Genomic DNA, 19,892 nt, shown 5'->3' with positions numbered 1-19,892 from the left:
GGGCTAGACAGTGGTCTGGCCGAGGAGATAGGCATCAGCCCAGACCCTCGCCCTGACCCGCGGAATGTGGCCCACAGCCCACCACCCGCAGGCAGAGCACCGGCTGCCTTCGAGAATGTGTAAGGCCGCGCACATGTCGGCGCCCGCCCTCCCTGATCAGTTAGAAAAGAAACCCGGATGTTTGGGGGGCGGGGGAGAAGCTGGCGTCTACCCATGAATCAGCGCGCGTAGCTATATATCTCTGCCCTCTTCTGAGGCGCTCAGTCCGCGCTGAGAGTCGCCCCAGGCTGTGGCTGTGGCCGTCGCCTAGTGTTTTCACGCTCCTCCCTTTCCTCCTCCTCTTTCTCCTCCTCCGAGTTCCAGTCAGGCCGACCTGCTCCGCTCGCGGTAAGTGCCCCGCGCCCCCGCCTGCGCCGCGCGGAAGCAGGCAGGGGCTCTCCCGCGAGGCTATGGCCACCGTACTCTGAGGGCAGCTGAGGTGGCCCGGCCGTGAGGACTGCAGGTCGAGGGTCTGGATGCTGGCGTGCGTCGCCAGGATGGCCCAGGGCGCGGGGGAGGGGACGGACTTGGCGGCGCGGTGGCGGGTGGGCCACCATCTTGCACCAGCCGGGCGGGGGGAGGCATCTCGGAAAGGTAGTTGGTTGGTGGCAGCGTTTGGCGTTTGGCGGCCTGAGGGCCGGGGCCGCCCGGGTTGCCACTGCTGCCTCCTCACCTTCCGGGGCCTATGTGTCGGTTGGTCCCAGCCTGGTTTTGGCTTTTCTTTCTGGAGGCAACTCCCTTTGGTCTTTTGTATATATGATGCCGATGTTTGGCGAGACCCGCCCATCCCCACGGCTCTTCAGTCATGGGTATAGAGACCAGAGAGGGTTCCGAACTTTCTGGCCTCAGGGCCTCTTGGGCCCCTCCTTTCTGTCCTGATTCCACCCCCCCACCCCCCCACCCGCCACACACACACACCCAGGTTACTGGTCATTCAGTGCTCACACCCTTGTTCTTGCCAAAGGGACTTCGCTCCTCCGTCATAGAAATCGTGCTCCATTCCGTTATTGTCTAGAGGAGAAGAGCCCTGAGGAGAAACGTGGAGTTAGAGACACAGTTTTTTAACAGTGATCTTTGCAGGTTTTACTTTGAGACGGAAAAAATTATCTCATTCTGAGGTTTTATCCTTCTCTAGACACGGAGGGAGTTCCTCTTAACTTATGTCAAGTTTTAATGCTTTTTTTAAAAAGGAGAAATCAGAGGAGAAAATGTCAAGTGAACCAGCTTCTGCAAGCACAGGGGGTCTACATCCAAGGAGTTCTCTTTGTTTGCAAAGATTTTTTAATCTGTGAACTTATATTTTGCTTTTATTATTTTCAGGTTTGAACTGTGATTTTTAATGCCTTTTAGTGCCATTAAACATAAAATTAAAACAAACAAGTAGAGTTTTAACTACAGAAGTCTGGTCTTAGCATTTGTGATGTGTCTTGCTTTGGGGGGGTTACAGTGAAAACTCAAACTGTCTCCTTAAGCAGAAACTTTACTAAGCCTATGAAGACACTGGGTTGCTTATAAAATTAAGGCTGTGTGCCCTTGATGTTTTAACATTTGTACAAGTCCCACTGCAGTTGTATCTTGCATTTGTATATTTCATGGCTATCACCTCTTTTGAGGTGGGCTGTGGGGTGTTGAAAGAACTGTTTAGGTGAGGAAACAGCCTCAAGGAGGAGACTTTACCGAGGTCATGTGGCTAGGAGTGATAGAACCAATTCTCGAACCTAGGTCTTCTGACTCCTCACCCAATGCTCAGTTCACTATATTATGATTCATTTTTTATGAGAGTGAGTTGGTCAAGGAGAATAAGCATGGAGACTCACCTAAAATATATAAGTAACACTTTTCAATTCTCTTTTCCTTTATACTTAAAATATTTAAGACTTCATATCAACACAACATTGTAAATCAACTATACTTCAGTAAAATATTTTTAAAAGATTTCATATCTTTTCAACTTTTTTAGTATTTAAATAATATTGTTATTATTTCCAAGCATGTTGAAAAGTTGAAAAAAGTTCTATGTTGAAGGGGTCCAAATTTCAGCTTCTTCTCTTCAACCCCTTTTCCCCAGTTAAGTTTTCTAGTCCAATCTGATTTTTTCAGCCCAGGGTTTTACTTCTCAGCATCAGCTTTCTTAGTGGAAGAGGAGAGTAAGGGGAAAGGATATATAATTCTGTACCTCCTCTTCTATCCAATTTGTTTTCTTTATTCAGGAGGACATTTAGAACCATACCCAAATTTTTCTGTTGTTCTTGTTATACCAATTGGACAGGGGCAATACCTAAATGAACAGCAATTTTTGTGAATAGAAAGTAACCCATAGTTTTAGTGACAGATAGGATATTGGAAATTTATATTGAAAATGTGTTTTATTTCAAAAGTGACTTTTCAAAGATCAGAAATATTTGACATATTGACTGCTTAAATACATAGCCCTGAATATTTTTTCTTCTTGCTTCAGAGAAGGACTTAAAATATATATGATTTTCAGTCAGGTTGTTTTAAATAATGACCCCAGAAGACTTGTTTTACTCAGTAATTTGTATCAAACATGTGTCTAGACTTTTTAAATTCATTCATTGCAAAGCAGTTTTCTTTTAAGGAGTGTTTTGGTTTATTTATTTATTTATTTATTTATGGCTGTGTTGGGTCTTCGTTTCTGTGCGAGGGCTTTCTCTAGTTGTGGCAAGTGGGGGCCACTCTTCATCGCGGTGCGCGGGCCTCTCACTATCGCGGCCTCTCTTGTTGCGGAGCACAGACTCCAGACGTGCAGGCTCAGTAGTTGTGGCTCACGGGCCTAGTTGCTCCGCGGCATGTGGGATCTTCCCAGACCAGGGCTCGAACCCGTGTCCCCTGCATTGGCAGGCAGATTCTCAACCACTGCGCCACCAGGGAAGCCCTTAAGGAGTGTTTTTAATAATACTCAGTATATCAGGAAAAGTAGTCATCCCTATGTACCATCTGGGTCCAAAAGACAATTTTTATTTCATCTTTTATATTTTAAGTCATTTTAGAAATAATTTACATAAGAATAAAGAAATAGTGAAACCAGTTTTATTAGATATTTAATGTGTTTAGACATGGTGTACTTCTTTGTATATACTTAGAAGAACAAAAAAATACATTCCAGAAGCTGATAAAGGAATCCAGTTGTCTTTTATTAAGACAGATATTAAAGACATTTGCAAAAATGTAAATCATTGTCATTCTTCTCCTTAAATTTTTTGTTTTTGAAATTGGTTATTTTAATTAAAAATATTAAAAAAAAAAATATTTATATGGACATGTAATGGGCTTATTATTACTTTAAATAAATTAATATATATTAAATTTTTTCTCAGTTTCAATTTCTAATATGGTAAGTATCAATAGATATAATCCACATAAACAGGAGGCTCATTGGGGTCCTCAGTAAGTTGTAAGAATGAAGAGTGGACCTGAGCCCAAAAAAGTTGGAGAACTACTGATCTGGTGTTCTTTATTTGTGACAGTATTTTAACAGTTCTATACATGAACTAGAATTTTGTTTCTTTTTAGTGCTTATATTCATCAACTTGTATGATTTTCAGTAAAGAAGGAAAAGTTGAGCAAAATAATGCAAAGTATTGTGCAGTAATTTTTCATGTGCTTCATTTAACCTTACAGTAGTGCTGCAAGGAAGGTATTACTGTTTTCATTTTACAGATAGAAAAACTAAGTTCAAAGAGGCCAGTTAAATATCCTATACGTTTGGCAACCAGAAAGTGGTAGACTTCAAATTCCCACTCAGTTATTCAGCCCCTATGTCCAGTATTCCCATAATTGTGTTTTTACTTGATATTTTCCCAGTGGATCAGTTTTACTCCTATAAAATGTGAATTAATTAAGAATATATACTTCCTGAAGTTACTTTAGGAATTAGTGATTATAGAATATCTTATAAAGGGGACTTCCCTGGTGGCACAGTGGATAAGACTCCGTGCTCCCAATGCAGGGGGCCTGGTTCGACCCCTGGTCAGGGAGCTAGATCTCACATGCATGCCGCAACTAAGAGTTCACGTGCCGCAACTAAAGAGCCCACCTGCCGCCACTAAGAGACGGTGCAACCAAATAAATAATTTTTTTTTAAAGAATATCTTACGAAACTTACTAAAACATTTATTATATAGTTTGTCTTTGAAAGGCCAATTATGCATTTGTCTTTTCACCAGGTTATATCTTTTACATATCAATTACAATAAAAACATCTTATAGATAAAATCTTTACCCTGAATATGATCTAAAAATTACTTTGCAGAAAGTAAATTTTATTAGAGGGGTGGTCCATCCCAAGAGCTAATTTTAAAATGTTTTAAAATATAGACAATCTTTGCAAAGTATTATGCTGATGAATTTTAAATCTTAGCGTCAACTAGCTATTTTCTACATATAGATGAAGTATGAAAGTCAACAGACAAAAGTTGAAAACTTATATTAGGGGGGAAATAGTAGAGTTATTAAAGATCTGCTCAAAATGTACCTGGACTTCATGTGTTCAGGCTTTCAGAAAAATAAAAAATTTCCACAATATAAAAACTTCTTGGACAAAGAAAAGATGATGAGTCTATATTTTTCTTCTAAATTATATGTGATTTGTTCCCAAAACCTGGTTTGAGAGTTTGAATTGTTTAGGTGCCAGTGAAATTGTCTAAGAAACCAAGGTATAATCCAGTGTTTCTTGGATTTGAGTACGGTACCAATTAATTCCTATTATAAGGAAAACATTTTCACAGACACCCTCTTACTTAAAATGTTTAAATATTCTTAGAGTTCTTGTACAGTCATAAAACAAAATAATCAAAACTGCAAAATCAATGCCATTCGAATCAACTTTAATACATTGAATAATGTATTTTGGTGAAACAAAGTCACTGACTACTTTTTTTGAGTTTTTCATATCCATGATTCATATCTATCTAAACAGTAGCAAGATTTTTCTGTTTAAACTTTATCAATACCTTCATTTCTCTGGCTAACCATAAATACTGTCATTTTCCTTGCATTTAGTACAAATGCATCATTTAGATATTCCCTCCCTCTGTTCTTTTATTATTAGCCAGCAGCAGTAAAAGTGATAGTACTTGATGACAATGCAGTAGTAAATACAGACAAAAACATGAGTAGTGGTATGATCCAACAGTTCCTCTTCTGAGTATTTATCCAGAGGAAACAAAAACACTAACTCAAAAAGATATCTGCACCCCCATGTTCATTGCAGCATTATTGTAATATAATGTTATAATATTATTGTAATAGCCAAGACATGGGAAAACCTAAGTGTCCATCTTTGGATGAACAAATAAAGAAAATGTGGAATACTATTCAGCCATAAAAAAGAAGGAAATCCTGCCATTTGCGACAACATGGATGGACCTTTAGGGCATTATGCTAAGTCAGACAAAGAAAGACAAATTACATATAATCTCACTGGTATGTGGAATCTTTAAAAACACACACACACACCTCATAGCTACAGAGAACAGATTGGTGGTTGGGGGGGGGACAAAATTGGGTGAAGGTGGTCAAAAGGTACAAACTTCCAGTTATAAAATAAGTCCTGGGGATGTAATATAGTGTGGTGACTACAGTTAATAAGACTATTGTATATTTGAAGGTTGCTAAGAGAGTAGATCTTAAAAGTTCTCATCACAAGAAAAAAAATTGTAACTATATGTGGTGATGGACGTTAACTAGACTTACTGTGGTGATCATTTTGCAGTATGCACATATATCAAATCATTGTGCTGTACACCTGAAACTAATATAATGTATGTCAGTTATATCTCAGTTTTTAAAAATGTGAGTACTGAAATTATGTGACTGAGCTTAGTTATAAGGTAGTCATTCAGATGATCCTTGGAGTATGCCTATGTTAATTTTTTAGATAGCAAAACAATGTATTGTTTTAGAGCTTTCTTGTACCATCTGGAATATAAGTATTTTCCCAGAGGTCTGTTAGTTTCAAAAATGTTGGGGTAATTTGTTGGAAAGTGTATTATTAATCTTGAATGTAAATACCAGAAACTTAACTCAAAGTAGTTTGACCAGAAATGAACAATTATTCCCTCTCTTAACTGAAAAGTTCTAGTAGCTACTTTGCCTCCAAGCATGGCTTAGGTGTTTAAATGGTAGCAAAAGAACCTGAACGTCTCCCTGTCCTACCCTCTTTTTCTCTACTCCATAATCTTATGGTTTTGCTATTCTCTTTGTTGGCGTCTTTCTTAGGTAGTCTTTCTCCACATAGGGACTTCCATCACCACCAGGCTTATATCCTACCAGCTTATTATATGCTTAACAGCTTTATTGAGCTATAATTCACATAACATACAATTCACCCATTCAATGTACAATTCAGTGATTTTAGTACATTCACAGTGTTGTGCAACCATCACCACAATCAATTTTAAAACATTTTCGGACTTCCCTGGTGGTGCAGTGGTTAAGAATCTGCCTGCCAATGCAGGGGACACGGGTTCAAGCCCTTGTCCGGGAAGATCCCACATGCCGCGGAGCAGCTAAGCCCGTGCACCACAGCTACTGAGCCTGTGCTCTAGAGCCCATGAGCCACAACTACTGAAGCCCAAGCGCCTAGAGCCCGAGCTCTGCAGCAAGAGAAGCCACCGCAGTGAGAAGCCTGCACACCACAACAAAGAGTAGCCCCCGCTCACCGCAACTAGAGAAAGCCCGCGTGCAGCCATAAATAAATAAATAAATAAAATTTTTTTAAAAACCAAAATAAACATTTTAGTCACCCCGTAAAGAAACCCCATACCCATTAGAAGTCCCTCCTTATTTTCCCGCAACCCTCCCTGCCCTAAGCAGCCACTACTCTACTTTCTGCCTTTATGGATTTGCCGTTTCTGGACATTTCATATAAATGAAATCATACAGTATGTGGTCTTTTTGACTGGTTTCTTTCATTTAGTATAATGTTCTCAAGGTCCATCCATCCATTTTGTAGTATATATCAGTACTTCATTCCTTTCTATGACAATATTATTCCATTGTATAGATATATCACATTTTGTTTCTCCATTAATCAGGCATTTGGGTTGTTTACTTTTTGCTGTTATCAATAATACTGCTATGAACTTTCATCTACAAGTTTTTGTGTAGACATATGTGTTCAATTCTCTCTTGCTAGGAGTGGAATTGCTGGGTCATATGGTAACTTTAAGTTTGTGAGGAATTGCCAAAGTGTTTTCCACAGTGTCTGCACCATTTTATACTCCTACCAGCAGTGTATGAGGGTTCCAGTTTCTCCATATCCTTGCCAACACTTGTTATTGTCTGTCTTTTTGGTTATAACCATCCTAGTGGGATGGTTATATTTATTGTATCTATTACTTTTTAAAATATTTTATTTTGTGGTAAAATACACATAACATACAATTTACTATTGTAACTATTTTAATCCTCTAACGTTTTTTTAAAAATTTTTGTAGAATTAACTCTTAAAAGATAGTTGAATTTTAGATGTATAAAAGCTGAAACAAAATATATATATGTAAATTATAATTATTTATACACGCAGTCTCCAAAAACTGATCGGGTTGTGCTGGAAGAGGTCTTTCATTAGTCAGTTACTCGGAATTAGTCAGTTACTTGTCAATAGCTGAGGTGGAGAGTTCTTTTCTGCTTATTTTGGTGCCAGCTCTGAGTTGCAGAACCTAGAGACCCTCTGGAGTTGCTCTTACAGGGATTCTAAGATACTTCTCGCATATTTTGCTAGATATTCCATTTCTCTAACAGATAATTTAATGTCCCATGGAATTCCTTGCCTTGCCACCAGAACTGTTAGTTTTGGGGGGCCTCAGCTACCTTATTGGATAGCACAGCTTTAGACTGAAGTTGTGGTTCTAATGGCATCTGAGAGTGTTTATGAATGTACCAATTGAGGCTCCTTGGTGGCTGCTATCAGCCTCAAAAGGTACCGCTGTTGTCATGGGCAGTGGATATGACTTGTTTATATAGACTACTTGAACATTTAGTACCAATTTAGGGTATTTGTACCAATAGATATTTGTATATGATCATTTAATAAAAGGATTCTATATGAGTCTCAAATGCTGTACAGTTGTGACTCTTAAAAAATGTTCTGTATTCTTCGTAGCAGTAGGTCCTTAATGCTGAGCAAGAATTGTCATGTATTTATCTACTTGACATATGCATTACCTTAATTCTCACTTAGGGACAAGCAATAACTATTCAAATAATTGAGTTCAGAGGTTTCAATAGCCAAACCTCAGAAATAGGGGAATTTACTTAAGTACAGAATTCACTAGAGATTCTTGTAATAGTAATTCAAACATTTATACCAGTAACTTCTTCTGGAGTTAAAGTCATTTTTTTCCTTTGATCTATTTCAGTCTAAATGATTTGGAATTGGAAAAAGCAAGAAAGCTTGCTTTTGCTACTCTGAGGATAAAGACAAATGTGGAAACTCAGTTAACTCTATTTATCTTAATACTTTAGATTATTGATGTTTAAGTTTTAACTTTTTTAAATAGCTGAAATAGTTTTTTAAGCATGTTTATCTTGTATGTAAAAAAATATGTATGTGCATGAGAATTCAGAACAGAAATTCCTGTTTTAAAGAAAGCAATTTAAATGCTTTTTTGAAAATGTTTAATATAACAGCTTTTTAAAAAGCCCAAAGAAACATAGACATTAGATTGTAAACTTCTGAAGGCAAGGACTATGATTTATTCATCTTAATTTTTTCCCTAGAACTGAGCACATTACATTGAGTACAGAAGGCAATGAGTAATTATTTTTAATGAGTTAATCTATGATAAAATGTATCCAACTAATTTTCTGTTCCTTTCAGTTAGCGTTGATAAACAAAAAAAACCTAAAAATTTCTTTGAATGTGTTTTTTTATAATATTAATTTATTTCTGAAATGTAAGGAACAACAGTTAAAGATTAATGTTAACTTAGCATTTCAAAATTCAGATTTACTAAAGCATGTATTACAGGGTGATTACTCATTTACAGAAGGGTGTCTTTCAAAAACTATTTGTAATTTAATAATTTCAGATTTCTTCAAATAATAAATGCTTATTACATTCAGCATTTTATTTACGAAATTTGCATTCATTCAGGAATGAACCAGTTATGGAAAGTGAGTAGCATGTGTATATCAAACTCAACAGGTAAACTTTTTGTAGAGAAAAATATTTAATGTGTGTACATTTAATTTAACAAATCCACCCTAATAGTAAGTATCTTTATTTTATAGGGCAGAAAACTAAGACCTAACTTGCTACCTTGTCTGGAGTCACATGGTGAGTTTCTGGAGATTGAAATTAGACCCAAAGATTTCTGAATCCCAAGTATCATGTTTCAGTATATTTGGTGTTACTTAAAGTGACTCATAAAATTGATTGATGTCATGTGTTAATGCTTAGGTGACTCTGCAGCTTGATGGACAACAACAACCCTTTTCAACCAAAAAGTAAGTATTGCTGCTGCAAGTGATACTAGTGTACTTGGGTCTTGTACTGATAACCTTGCTTCATGAGAAAAGGTGAGAGAGACAGAGGTGGGCACGTTAAAAAAAACACACAAGAACACTTAAATTTTTTAAAGTAATACCATAGTAAAAAAGAACTACATACAATAAAAATGTCAGTAAAGTAGAAATGAAGTGTTTCTTCCTCATTTCCAGAGATAACTACTATTATCGGTTTGGTATACATAATCACAAACTTTTTTCTATGCATAGACAAAAAAATAAATTATTTCTAAATAAGATCATACTATATATGCTGTTATGTGCCCTTAAAATTTTTTACTCAACCATCTATCTTGAATATATTGACAGTGTCGGTACCCAGTTAAAAAGAATGAGGAAGACCTATGTATCAACATGGCATTAAGACCATGGTATTAACGTAGATATAAATTTCTTTATTATCAGTATACATGGGTCTCTCATTTTTTTAAATTTGGCATTGCCTGACTTTGCCTAGTTCCTTAGCCCTTAGATTACCATATGTTAAGTGCATACTGCATATCTAGTAGACTACTGTGTGTAAAAGGAAATGTAAAGGAAGAAGAAAATATGTTCTTTACTCTCAAGGAGCTTACTTTGGAGTTACACATGTACAGTTAAGACACGTTAAGAAATAGCAGTTTGAGATTATATATAGTGTATTCTGAATTGCCTGGCATAGGCTGTCAGTGTAGTAAAAGGTGGAAGAAAAACAGGGTCTAATAGTTTATCGAGGAGTTACAATTAAACCAAGAGTTGGGAAGGAGTAGGGAATTAATATTTTGTTGAGTATTGCTTGAAGTTAGATACTTCATACAGCTTTTCCCTAAATCTACATTACCACTTCTATTAGGTAGATATTACACCCATATTTTAGGTGAGGAAACAGATTCAAGTAATTTCTCCAGAGTTACATTAGAAATGGTGCAATGAAGATTTGAACTATTCAATTTGATGTCAAGTCCATGCTCTTTCTACTATACTTGAATAATATGGACAGTATAAGGTAAGGAGGAAGGGTATTTTAGATGGAAAAAACAGTACAAATGAGGGCTCTGAGGGACACAATATGCAAATGCTAAACTATGAATTACACTCTTAATTATTTCACTTAGAGCATGCTGTATATATTTTTTTAAGTAAGGTTTAGAAAAGAGATCAGTTCTTAAAATCGGTTACATTTGGGAGGGTGGAAGATTTTTTTATTTTGTTTTATGTTAGGTGAACTACTAAGCATTAAACAACACTATGCTAAGAAATTATTTGTATAGAAGGGGAAACTACATTTTAAAAATTTGTTAGAAAATAGCACCAATTTATTAAACTGTTTCTTTTGTATGCCATCCCCAAATCATTATATTCACATAGTACCTTTTAATTTTGAGTCAAAAGTAGAAATGACATTGTTTTAATCTAGTAAAATTACCTTTAGAAATTATTTAATTTAAAAGATAAATTTTAGGTATCATTGTCTAATAAAAAAAGGATATTATTGTCTAAGCCAGAACTCTAGAGTTATTATTTTGTTTTGTTTTTATTTTTTCAAAGTTGTTACCCCATCCACATCTCACTCCATATATCTAGTGCCACTTATATCCATCTTCATTGCTATTATTTTAATTTGGGTGCATTTTTAAAAATAATACATAGTTTAAAAAAGACAATCAGAAGTTTATACGTTGCATACCCACAGATTCTTGAAAAGTGAGAGAGCAAGCAAGAGAGAGGTGTGTGTGTGTTTTGGGCCTACGTACTCCCTGTTTTTTCAAGGCATCCACTTTGAATAGTTTAGCTGTTTTTCTAATAATTAGTTTCATATTTCTAAATTTTTGAAATATGTACTGCTGTCTCTTGAATCATCAGTTTTTGCCATTATCTAATGATTTTTCCATTAAGGAATAGGAGGATTTTAGTTTTCGTACACTTAACCACCCCCCGCAAGCACCTCCCAATGTAGTTATATCTCAATTTTTGGTTAAATCATATTTGATGTTTTTATTGTGATGACTATAACAAATATTGTTTGCTGATGAGCATAGTATTGATACGATGGTAATAATATATTATGGATACATTTCCTTTTTCTTTTTTTTTTAATATATCCAGCAATTTAAATTTTTTGGTTTTTAAAATTTGCTAAATTTTATTAAAATTTATAGCCAAGTCTTCTCACACCCTTCTGTAGCCTCTTAAGTTGATTTTCTATATGGTAAAACTTGTCAAGTAATCTAACAATTTGATTGTTAATCTGTGTGTGTGTGTGTGTGTGGTCTCCTAGAGACATTTCTCCTGGGAGTAATGGTCGTCTCTACTCTGGCTGGTTGCTCTCTAGACCTGTTGAAAAGCTATTGTCCTGGGACTTCCCTTTGTCTTTGTATTGTGTGAATGTCATGTTTTCTGCGTTCTGTGTCTTCCTCCTTAAGTCTCATATTTTGATGGGGTCCTAAGAAAGAAAGGGTGAATGGGAGGTAAATTTTGTGTGATGTTGCTGGTCTTTTTTTTTTTTAAAGGTTATGTTTTTATTTATTTATTTATTTTATTCATTATTTATTTTGGGCTGTGTTGGGTCTTTGTTGCTGCGCATGGGCTTTCTCTAGTTATGGATAGCGGGGGCTACGCTTCGTTGCAGTGCGCTGGCTTCTCACTGTGGTGGCTTCTCTTGTTGCGGAGCACGGGCTCTAGACGCACTGGCTTCAGTAGTTGTGGCACGCAGTCTCAGTAGTTGTGGCGCACGGGCTTATTTGCTCCGTGGCATGTGGGATCTTCTCGGACCAGGGCTCGAGCCTGTGTCCCCTGCATTGGCAGGCGGATTCTTAACCACTGCACCCCCAGGGAAGTCCCACTGGTCTTTATTCTTGATGAAAGAATATGTAACTTCATGCTTGACGAAAATCTTGGCTGGGTATAGAATTCTAAATTGAAAATTATTTTTACTAAGACTTTTGAAATCATTATTCCAACTTTCTTCTCTCCCTCTCTCTCTCTCTCTCAGATTTTAGGATATTCTCTTTATTTCCAGCATTCTGAAATTTCATGATTTGTCCATCTACTGTAGGTTGTTTTCTTGATCATTGTGCTTGGTGCTGGTGAGCCCTTTCAATCTGGAGATTTATGTCCTTTAGAACTGGGAATTTTTCTTGTATTTTTCCTTTGATTATATCCACTTTTTTCTCTGTTCTTTTCTGGGCCTTTATTACGTGAGTTGTACCTTTGAAACTGATTTTATAACAAACTTGTCTTTATTTAGTATATGTATACTTTTTGACTTTTAGTTCCACTTATGGGCTGTTTACTCAACTTTGGCATTTTATTTTTCTTTACTGAATTTTGGCTATTTTATTTTTAATCTTTTTGCTTTGTGAATATTACTTTTTATAACGTTCCTGTCTTATCTCTTTAAAAATGCTAATTACAGTCTCTAATGTTTTCTCTTGTCCTCTGTATTATCTGTGTTTTCTTTAATATCTTTTGGTCCGTTTTATTACCTTGGTCTTTCACATTGGAGATTTTAGTCATATTTCTGGGGCTTATTGGGTGTCTATCCATATTTAAGAATGAGGCACTTAAAATGCTTCCTGGTAGCTCTGTGTGATTGGTCAGCACTTGTAGGCTGGTGGTATCCACAGTATGTTCTTTACTTAGTTTCTTCAGGTGAGAAATGCGTAATCTGCTCTGGGATGGAATAAGCCTCACTTAATTATCCTATTTTCGTTCCAGCATCTCATCCCTGCCTTGTCCTGTGCCTGGTATCCCTGAATCTGGTTCAGTTTTTCTAGCATATCTCCCACCTGTTGCTTCTTATTCTCAATGTATCTCCCTTTTGTTAATACAGAAGTTTGTGGGGGGGTTTTCAGATAATAGGTACAGTCCTTTTCATGGATATAATCATATTCTAGTCATAAAACTGAAACTCGGGCTTCCCTGGTGGCGCAGTGGTTGGGAGTCTGCCTGCTAATGCGGGGGACACGGGTTCGAGCCCTGGTCTGGGGGGATCCCACATGCCGTGGAGCAACTGGGCCCGTGAGCCACAACTACTGAGCCTGCGCGTCTGGAGCCTGTGCTCCGCAACAAGAGAGGCCGTGATAGTGAGAGGCCTGCACACCGCGATGAAGAGTGGCCCCCGCTCGCCACAACTGGAGAGAGCCCTCGCACAGAAACGAGGACCCAACACAGGCAAAAATAAATAAATAAATAAGTAAGTAAAAATAATTTAAAAAAAAACAAACTCACTTTGATTGGATTTGATTGTTCCTAAAATTTATTAGCTGCTGTAAATAACTACTGTCATCCATTATCTATCTAGCTAGATTAATTTTACTAGTTTAGATATTAGAGGTTGAGTTCCAAGTTTCATACTTCTGTTACCATTTACTGACAAATATCAGTTCAGTAATTGCTATCAGAATATTAAAGTACATCTTAAATATCATACTATGTATTGCAAAAAAAAGTATTTAAAAAAATAAAATTTGATTCTCTCTTTTTGAAAATTAGATAATCCCAAAATGGCAGAACTGTTCATGGAATGTGAAGAAGAAGAGCTGGAACCATGGCAGAAGAAAGTAGAAGGAATTCAGCATGAAGATGATGATGAGCTGATCTTTGTTGGAGAGATACAAAGTTCAAAACCAGCCATTTCAAGTAAGCATTCACTTTCAGTGAAGCAAAGTTTTATAAGATGTTGCTTCTAATGGAAAACCTGGGCCTGTCTTATATGTCCTTGTTACTCTATAAGGATCTGGAGGTGAGAGAGAGAGAGCATAGAGGTCAGTAAGAATTTGTGAGAATCAGAGGGAGAATGTGGTTGGAGAGTTGAATAAGGAGGTGTGAGAGGTAAAAATATCATATGAGAGAAAAGGAAAATGTTAACTAAATTACCTAAAGGTTAAGATTACCTAACAACATTGTAGGCTTTTTGAGATTAGCAATCATAATTTTATTGGAGCCAAGTAGCCTATTTACTTGTTTATTTGTTAATTTTTCTTTTTTCCCCTTAAGCCCAAATGTACCCGGAAAAGGAAGTGTTGGAATGCTTTGCTTAAAATATCAGACTACTAAATAAGTTTGTGTTAGTCTCTGATGGAGTTTCTTACACCCAGGCAAGTGCCTCATCAGTGTCATCTTGACTCATGGCTACAAAAATAAAAAGGTGCTGGTCTGTGTACCAACATGGCCGGTAGCTTCTGGCCGCACCCATCTTTCAGCAACTCCTGATGACTGTGTATTCATGAAGAATATACAGTGGCCTGATCTTCAGCTACTATATTGGGATGATGCAGGCAGTCAGCACACTTAATCCTTAATCCACACTTTCTAGGAGAATATGTCCAGTACCTTTGTGGATTTCTGGTAGAGTAATTAGACTTGACATTGTTATAATGTTAAAGTGAAGATATTAATGATACTTGTTAAGATGTCCAATCAGAAATGTGTAAAATGCAGAGGAACAACATACTGAGTTTCAGCGGAGAATGAAGAAACAGATTCTTTCTCATTATACTTACTTTTGTTAAGCCAGGAGAATTTACCAAAGAATGTAGCCAGCATACCAGTGTTTTCTTACTTACTATGGCAGTGCATAATAGTGTAGTTTAGAGAAAAGTTTGTAACTTTCTGAAAGCTTAGTTCTTACTTCTCTTGACTCTAAACTTAGAATAGCACTTCTATTCAGTTTTATAAAAGGTAGAATAATTTAATTAGTTTAATTCTCGGTATCACTTCCTGTGGCAAATTGAGAGATGCTAAGTGGAGTGCCACTTCAAAGAAGTAGGCATGTTGGCATATTTGCTGCTGATAGAGGAACAGAATATTATATTCTCTTAATGTTTCCTAGTCACTGTGATGATTTTTATACTGAAATATTGCCATATTTCAATATTATTCAAATCATCTTATTGAAAGCATGACAGTTCACATTGGATTTGTATCAGTTATAGATGACTAGTACTCAACTAGAATAATGTGTATTAGTTTTTTTTAATATCCATTTTTTTAAATTTATTTATTTATTTATTTTTGGCTGCATTGGGTCTTCATTGCTGCGTGCGGGCTTTCTCTAGTTGCAGCGAGCGGGGGCTACTCTTCATTGCGGTGCGCAGGCTTCTCATTGCAGTGGCTTCTCTTGTTGTGCAGCACGGGCTCTAGGCGTGCGGGCTTCAGTAGTTGTGGCACACGGGCTTAGTAGTTGTGGCTCGTGGGCTCTAGAGTGTAGGTTCCATAGTTGTGGTGCACGGGCTTAGTTGCTCTGCGGCATGTGGGATCTTCTAGGATCAGGGCTCGAACCCTTATCCTCTGCATTGGCAGGCGGATTCTTAACCACTGCACCACCAGGGAAGTCCTGTATTAGTTTTAAGTGATTCTGTCAGAAAGAAAATTGACCCCAGTGAAATTTCTTTTCTAAATAACTCAAAATTTAAATGATTTTATTGATGTTTTATGTGTGAGCCATAAAATATTTTAGCATATGGAACATGAGCTAAATATTTAAAAAGAACCACTATAAGAGGGGGGATAAAAACTTGTGTTTGATACACTGCAGTCACCAAAAAGTACTATAGGAATAGCTCTTTAATGGCTTGGGTAAATACTTACCTTGAATTTCTGAACGAAAACAATACCAAGTTGTTTGAATGAGCAGATTTTTCTCCTAGAAGACTTCTGTAGCGCTTAGTCAGAAACCCTACTTCTGTGTGACCCTTTACTTTATAGAATTATTTTATGAGATCTGGTTCTTTTCTACTAGGAGGGGAAAAAGGAAATTTTCTGATGTCTTATGGGATTTTTTTGTCTGCTTTGTATCTTCTTCTGATTAGCAATTTTCCAAATTTTCATTTGATTTCTCAATAACCTAGAAGTTATGGGTTCACATGGGTATAAGAGTGAGCAATATTAAACTGATCCAGAAGGTCATGTCAGGCTCAAATTGACTTTTGGTGTAGTAAGTAGATATGAGATACTTTTGTAAACTCTAGATTCAATTTAGTCTGCAGTCTCTGATGGTATCCCTGTCAGAAGTCAAGAGTAATGGTACAGATAATCCATCAGCTTGCCCATAATGAAACTTCCAGGCTTTTAGGGGTGTGAATGTGGCATGGAGATTGGGGAAGGGCTTGATTTCCAGTCACAGTAACCCAAGTCTATATACAACCCTGTCACCATTAAGAGAAAAAAATATACTTCAACTATTGGTTATATATGGATATATTTTTGGAAAGTTTTTTCTATTATCTTAATATATATTTCATTCAAATAAAAATTTTTTAAATAAATATAATTTTTACAGGTATTTTGAACAGAGATAATCCCAGCTCATCTTCAAAGGAAATAGAGATTGAGACAGTCAGTCAAGGTATAGTATTATTGTATTATTTTAATTTTAAAGTGAAATATTTTGACAAAATTGGTTGTGTAGAGAAATATTCAATATTTGTGTAATTTTAAAATACAGATGTTACGGATGATTTCACGCCTACAAGTGAACACTACAAAGACCCGACATCAGATCCAGTGGCTGCCTTGCCTAGATTTCATCCTGAATCTAAATCTTCACGTAGCCCTGCTATTGTTCAGGACATGTCTAAACCTGTAAGTGTTTCTAAAACTACAGAATTAGATCAGGGACACAGTGGATATTATAATACCCAGTCAGAATTGTGGACTGTCATAGCTAGTCACCATCCCAGTAGAAACATAATCACTATCAGAAAATGTCACCATCTTCAAAGTGAGAGAGTGGCATGGACATATATACACTACCAAACGTAAAATAGATAGCTAGTGGGAAGCAGCCGCATAGCACAGGGAGATCAGCTCGGTGCTTTGTGACCACCTAGAGGGGTGGGATAGGGAGGGTGGGAGGGAGGGAGATGCAAGAGGGAAGAGATATGGGGACATATGTTTATGTATAACTGATTCACTTTGTTATAAAGCAGAAACTGACACACCATTGTAAAGCAATTATACTCTAATAAAGATGTTAAAAAAAGGAGCAAGGGAAAGTGGAAGGGCTATTATAAACAAAGAGTCTGTGATTGGGAGATTGGGATTGACACATATATACCATTTTTTTTAACATCTTTATTAGAGTAGAAAAAAAGAAAAAAAAAGGAAAAAGAAAATGTCACCATCTTTATGATGGCTCAGCCAATACCCAGAATAATAGCTGCAGGAACTAACTATCCAACCTGTCAATAAATCAGGTAATATGCTTAAATTAAATAGGTGTAATATTGAAAACTATGCTATCTAAAGGTGAGTAAAAAAGTATAATCAGTAATGAATATTGCATAATGGCAAAATTCTTAAGACAGTAAACCGAACCAGGTATTCTTAATTGGGAAGATTTTTCCAAGGTCATTATTGCTGTTTATTTTGAAAACATACTTTCATAGTTTAGTTTTTAAAACTTTTAACAGAAATAATAGATAATGGTAATATTTAACATTTGTTAGTCTGTCAACATGGGTAAGTCTTAGTTCTAGATGCTATATATAAATTAATCTCTTTTAATTCTTATGACTTTCTTATGAGGTAAGCGCAGTTATTTCCCCCATTTTGTAGTTGAGGAAACTGAGGCTCAGAGAGTCTAAATGATTCACTCAAGGCCACACAGCTGGTAATGATGGATCTGGGATTTCAATCCAGGTTAGCCCAGAGTTTTTAAAATATGCACATACACACATCCATACATACATTTAAGTATGTGCTTTTAAAAATAGAAGCATTGCCTTGGAGCAGTGGTGTATTTCACAGACCATTGGGGTTCCCTGAGACTCTCAGTAGCCTGTGAGGTCAAAACCATTGTCATACTAACCCTAAGACGTTTGCCCTTTTCACTCTGTTAACATTTGCACTAGTGGTACAAAGGCAATGGAGGATGAAACTGCTGGTGCCTTAATATGAGTCAAGGCAGTGCCACCCAACTAACTGTACTAGTAGTTTTTGTATTGGTGGCCACCAAACACTCACAGTAGAAAAATTTCACTTTCACTTAAGAATATTCTTGAAGAAGTAATAAATTGTTTCTAATTTTATTAACTTTCAACCCTTGAATACACTTGTTTTTAAATATTCTGTGTGACGAAATGGCTAGTATGCATCATAAAGCATTTCTGTATCTGCAGTATAAAGTTTTTCTTGAGGAAAAGCACTTGTGAGATTGAACTGCAAGCTGAACTAGCTGGTTTTTTTAAAATAGAATGCCATTTTTACTTGAAAGGATGACTGACAGAGCACCATGGAGTAATTATTTATTGCTGCTTAACAATAGTACCACAAACTTAGAAGCTTAAAGCAATATATACTTATTATTTCATGGTTTCTGTGAGTCTGGAGTCAGGGTATGGCTTAACTGGGTCCTCTGCTGGGCCAGGCTGCAATCAAGGTGTCAGGCAGAGCTGCAGTATCAGTTAATACTGCTCCCAAGCTCACACTGTTGTTGGCAGTATCCAGTTCTTTGTGGGTTGTCAGACTGAAGGTGTCAGTTCTTGCTGCTGTCAGCTGGAGACCGTCCTCAGTTCCTTGTCGTGTGGGCCTTCCTAACATGACTTGCTTGCTTCCTCAAAGCCAGCAAGGGAAAGATGGCCTATGTAACATAATCATGTACATCCTGTCACTTTTGCCATATTCTCTTGGTTAAAAGCAATCACAGGTCCCGTCCACACTCAAGGGGAGATTATACAAGTGTAAATATCAGGAGGAAATTATGGGGGCCACCTTTAGAGTCTATCTGCCACACACAGTTTTTCAGTACTCAGAAATATACAAAGCATGCCTATCATGGAAGAAAACTGATACTATTCTTGCCAATGATAAAATTTGAGCTTTCAAGCAAAAAATTCAATTTTGGAAAACCTATATCTGTATTCTGAAATTATTATCAATCATAATATGAGCCCTGGACTAATAGTCCAAGAAACCTGGATTGAAAATGAGACTTGAATGCTGATTCTGTCTTTGTTCCTAAGTAGAGCATTGTCACAACCTCTGTGGGCCTCACTTTCTTCATTTCTAAAATGAGAACCTTTACCCAGACCACTGGCTCTCAAACTTGGATTCTCTAAGTATCCACAGGCTGTTCTTAATGTTTTTATAAACTTAATAGGTGCACCTGATGATTGCAGGCTACAAGAAATGCAAAAATTATTTGATTTTAGCTGGAATCAGATTAACTCAGTGGTTTTCTCATACTGTAATAAGCTGTTTGGCATTTAGGAAAAACAAACCAGGGAATTCCCTGGCAGTCCAGTGGTTAGGACTCGGTGCTTTCACTGTGGTGGGCCCAGGTTCAATCCCTGGTCGGGGAACTAAGATCCCACAAGCCATGCGGTGAGGCCAAAAAA

At 36.9% G+C, this 19,892-nt stretch overlaps 1 protein-coding gene across 2 annotated transcripts in view; it reads left to right on the top strand.

The window, feature by feature from the left end:
• The first annotated feature begins 273 nt into the window (after window positions 1–273).
• The window catches only part of ZNF280C (zinc finger protein 280C), a 55,126-nt gene continuing 35,507 nt past the window's right edge, over window positions 274–19,892 (top strand). The window contains exons 1-6 of one of the 2 annotated variants that reach the window (XM_068532975.1): window positions 274–387; window positions 9,298–9,343; window positions 9,467–9,513; window positions 14,047–14,193; window positions 16,835–16,900; window positions 17,000–17,136. In XM_068532975.1, the coding sequence (XP_068389076.1) occupies window positions 9,483–9,513; window positions 14,047–14,193; window positions 16,835–16,900; window positions 17,000–17,136 (381 nt within the window). In that variant the 5' untranslated portion in view covers window positions 274–387; window positions 9,298–9,343; window positions 9,467–9,482. Of the gene's footprint in view, window positions 388–9,297; window positions 9,344–9,466; window positions 9,514–13,689; window positions 13,748–14,046; window positions 14,194–16,834; window positions 16,901–16,999; window positions 17,137–19,892 lie in introns of those variants that run through there. The other variant, XM_068532976.1, reaches the window with a different exon arrangement.

Source organism: Eschrichtius robustus, chromosome X (assembly GCF_028021215.1).
Source record: "Eschrichtius robustus isolate mEscRob2 chromosome X, mEscRob2.pri, whole genome shotgun sequence".
NCBI classification, from domain to species: Eukaryota; Metazoa; Chordata; class Mammalia; order Artiodactyla; family Eschrichtiidae; genus Eschrichtius; species Eschrichtius robustus.
This window is presented reverse-complemented; position numbering and strand designations above follow the sequence as displayed.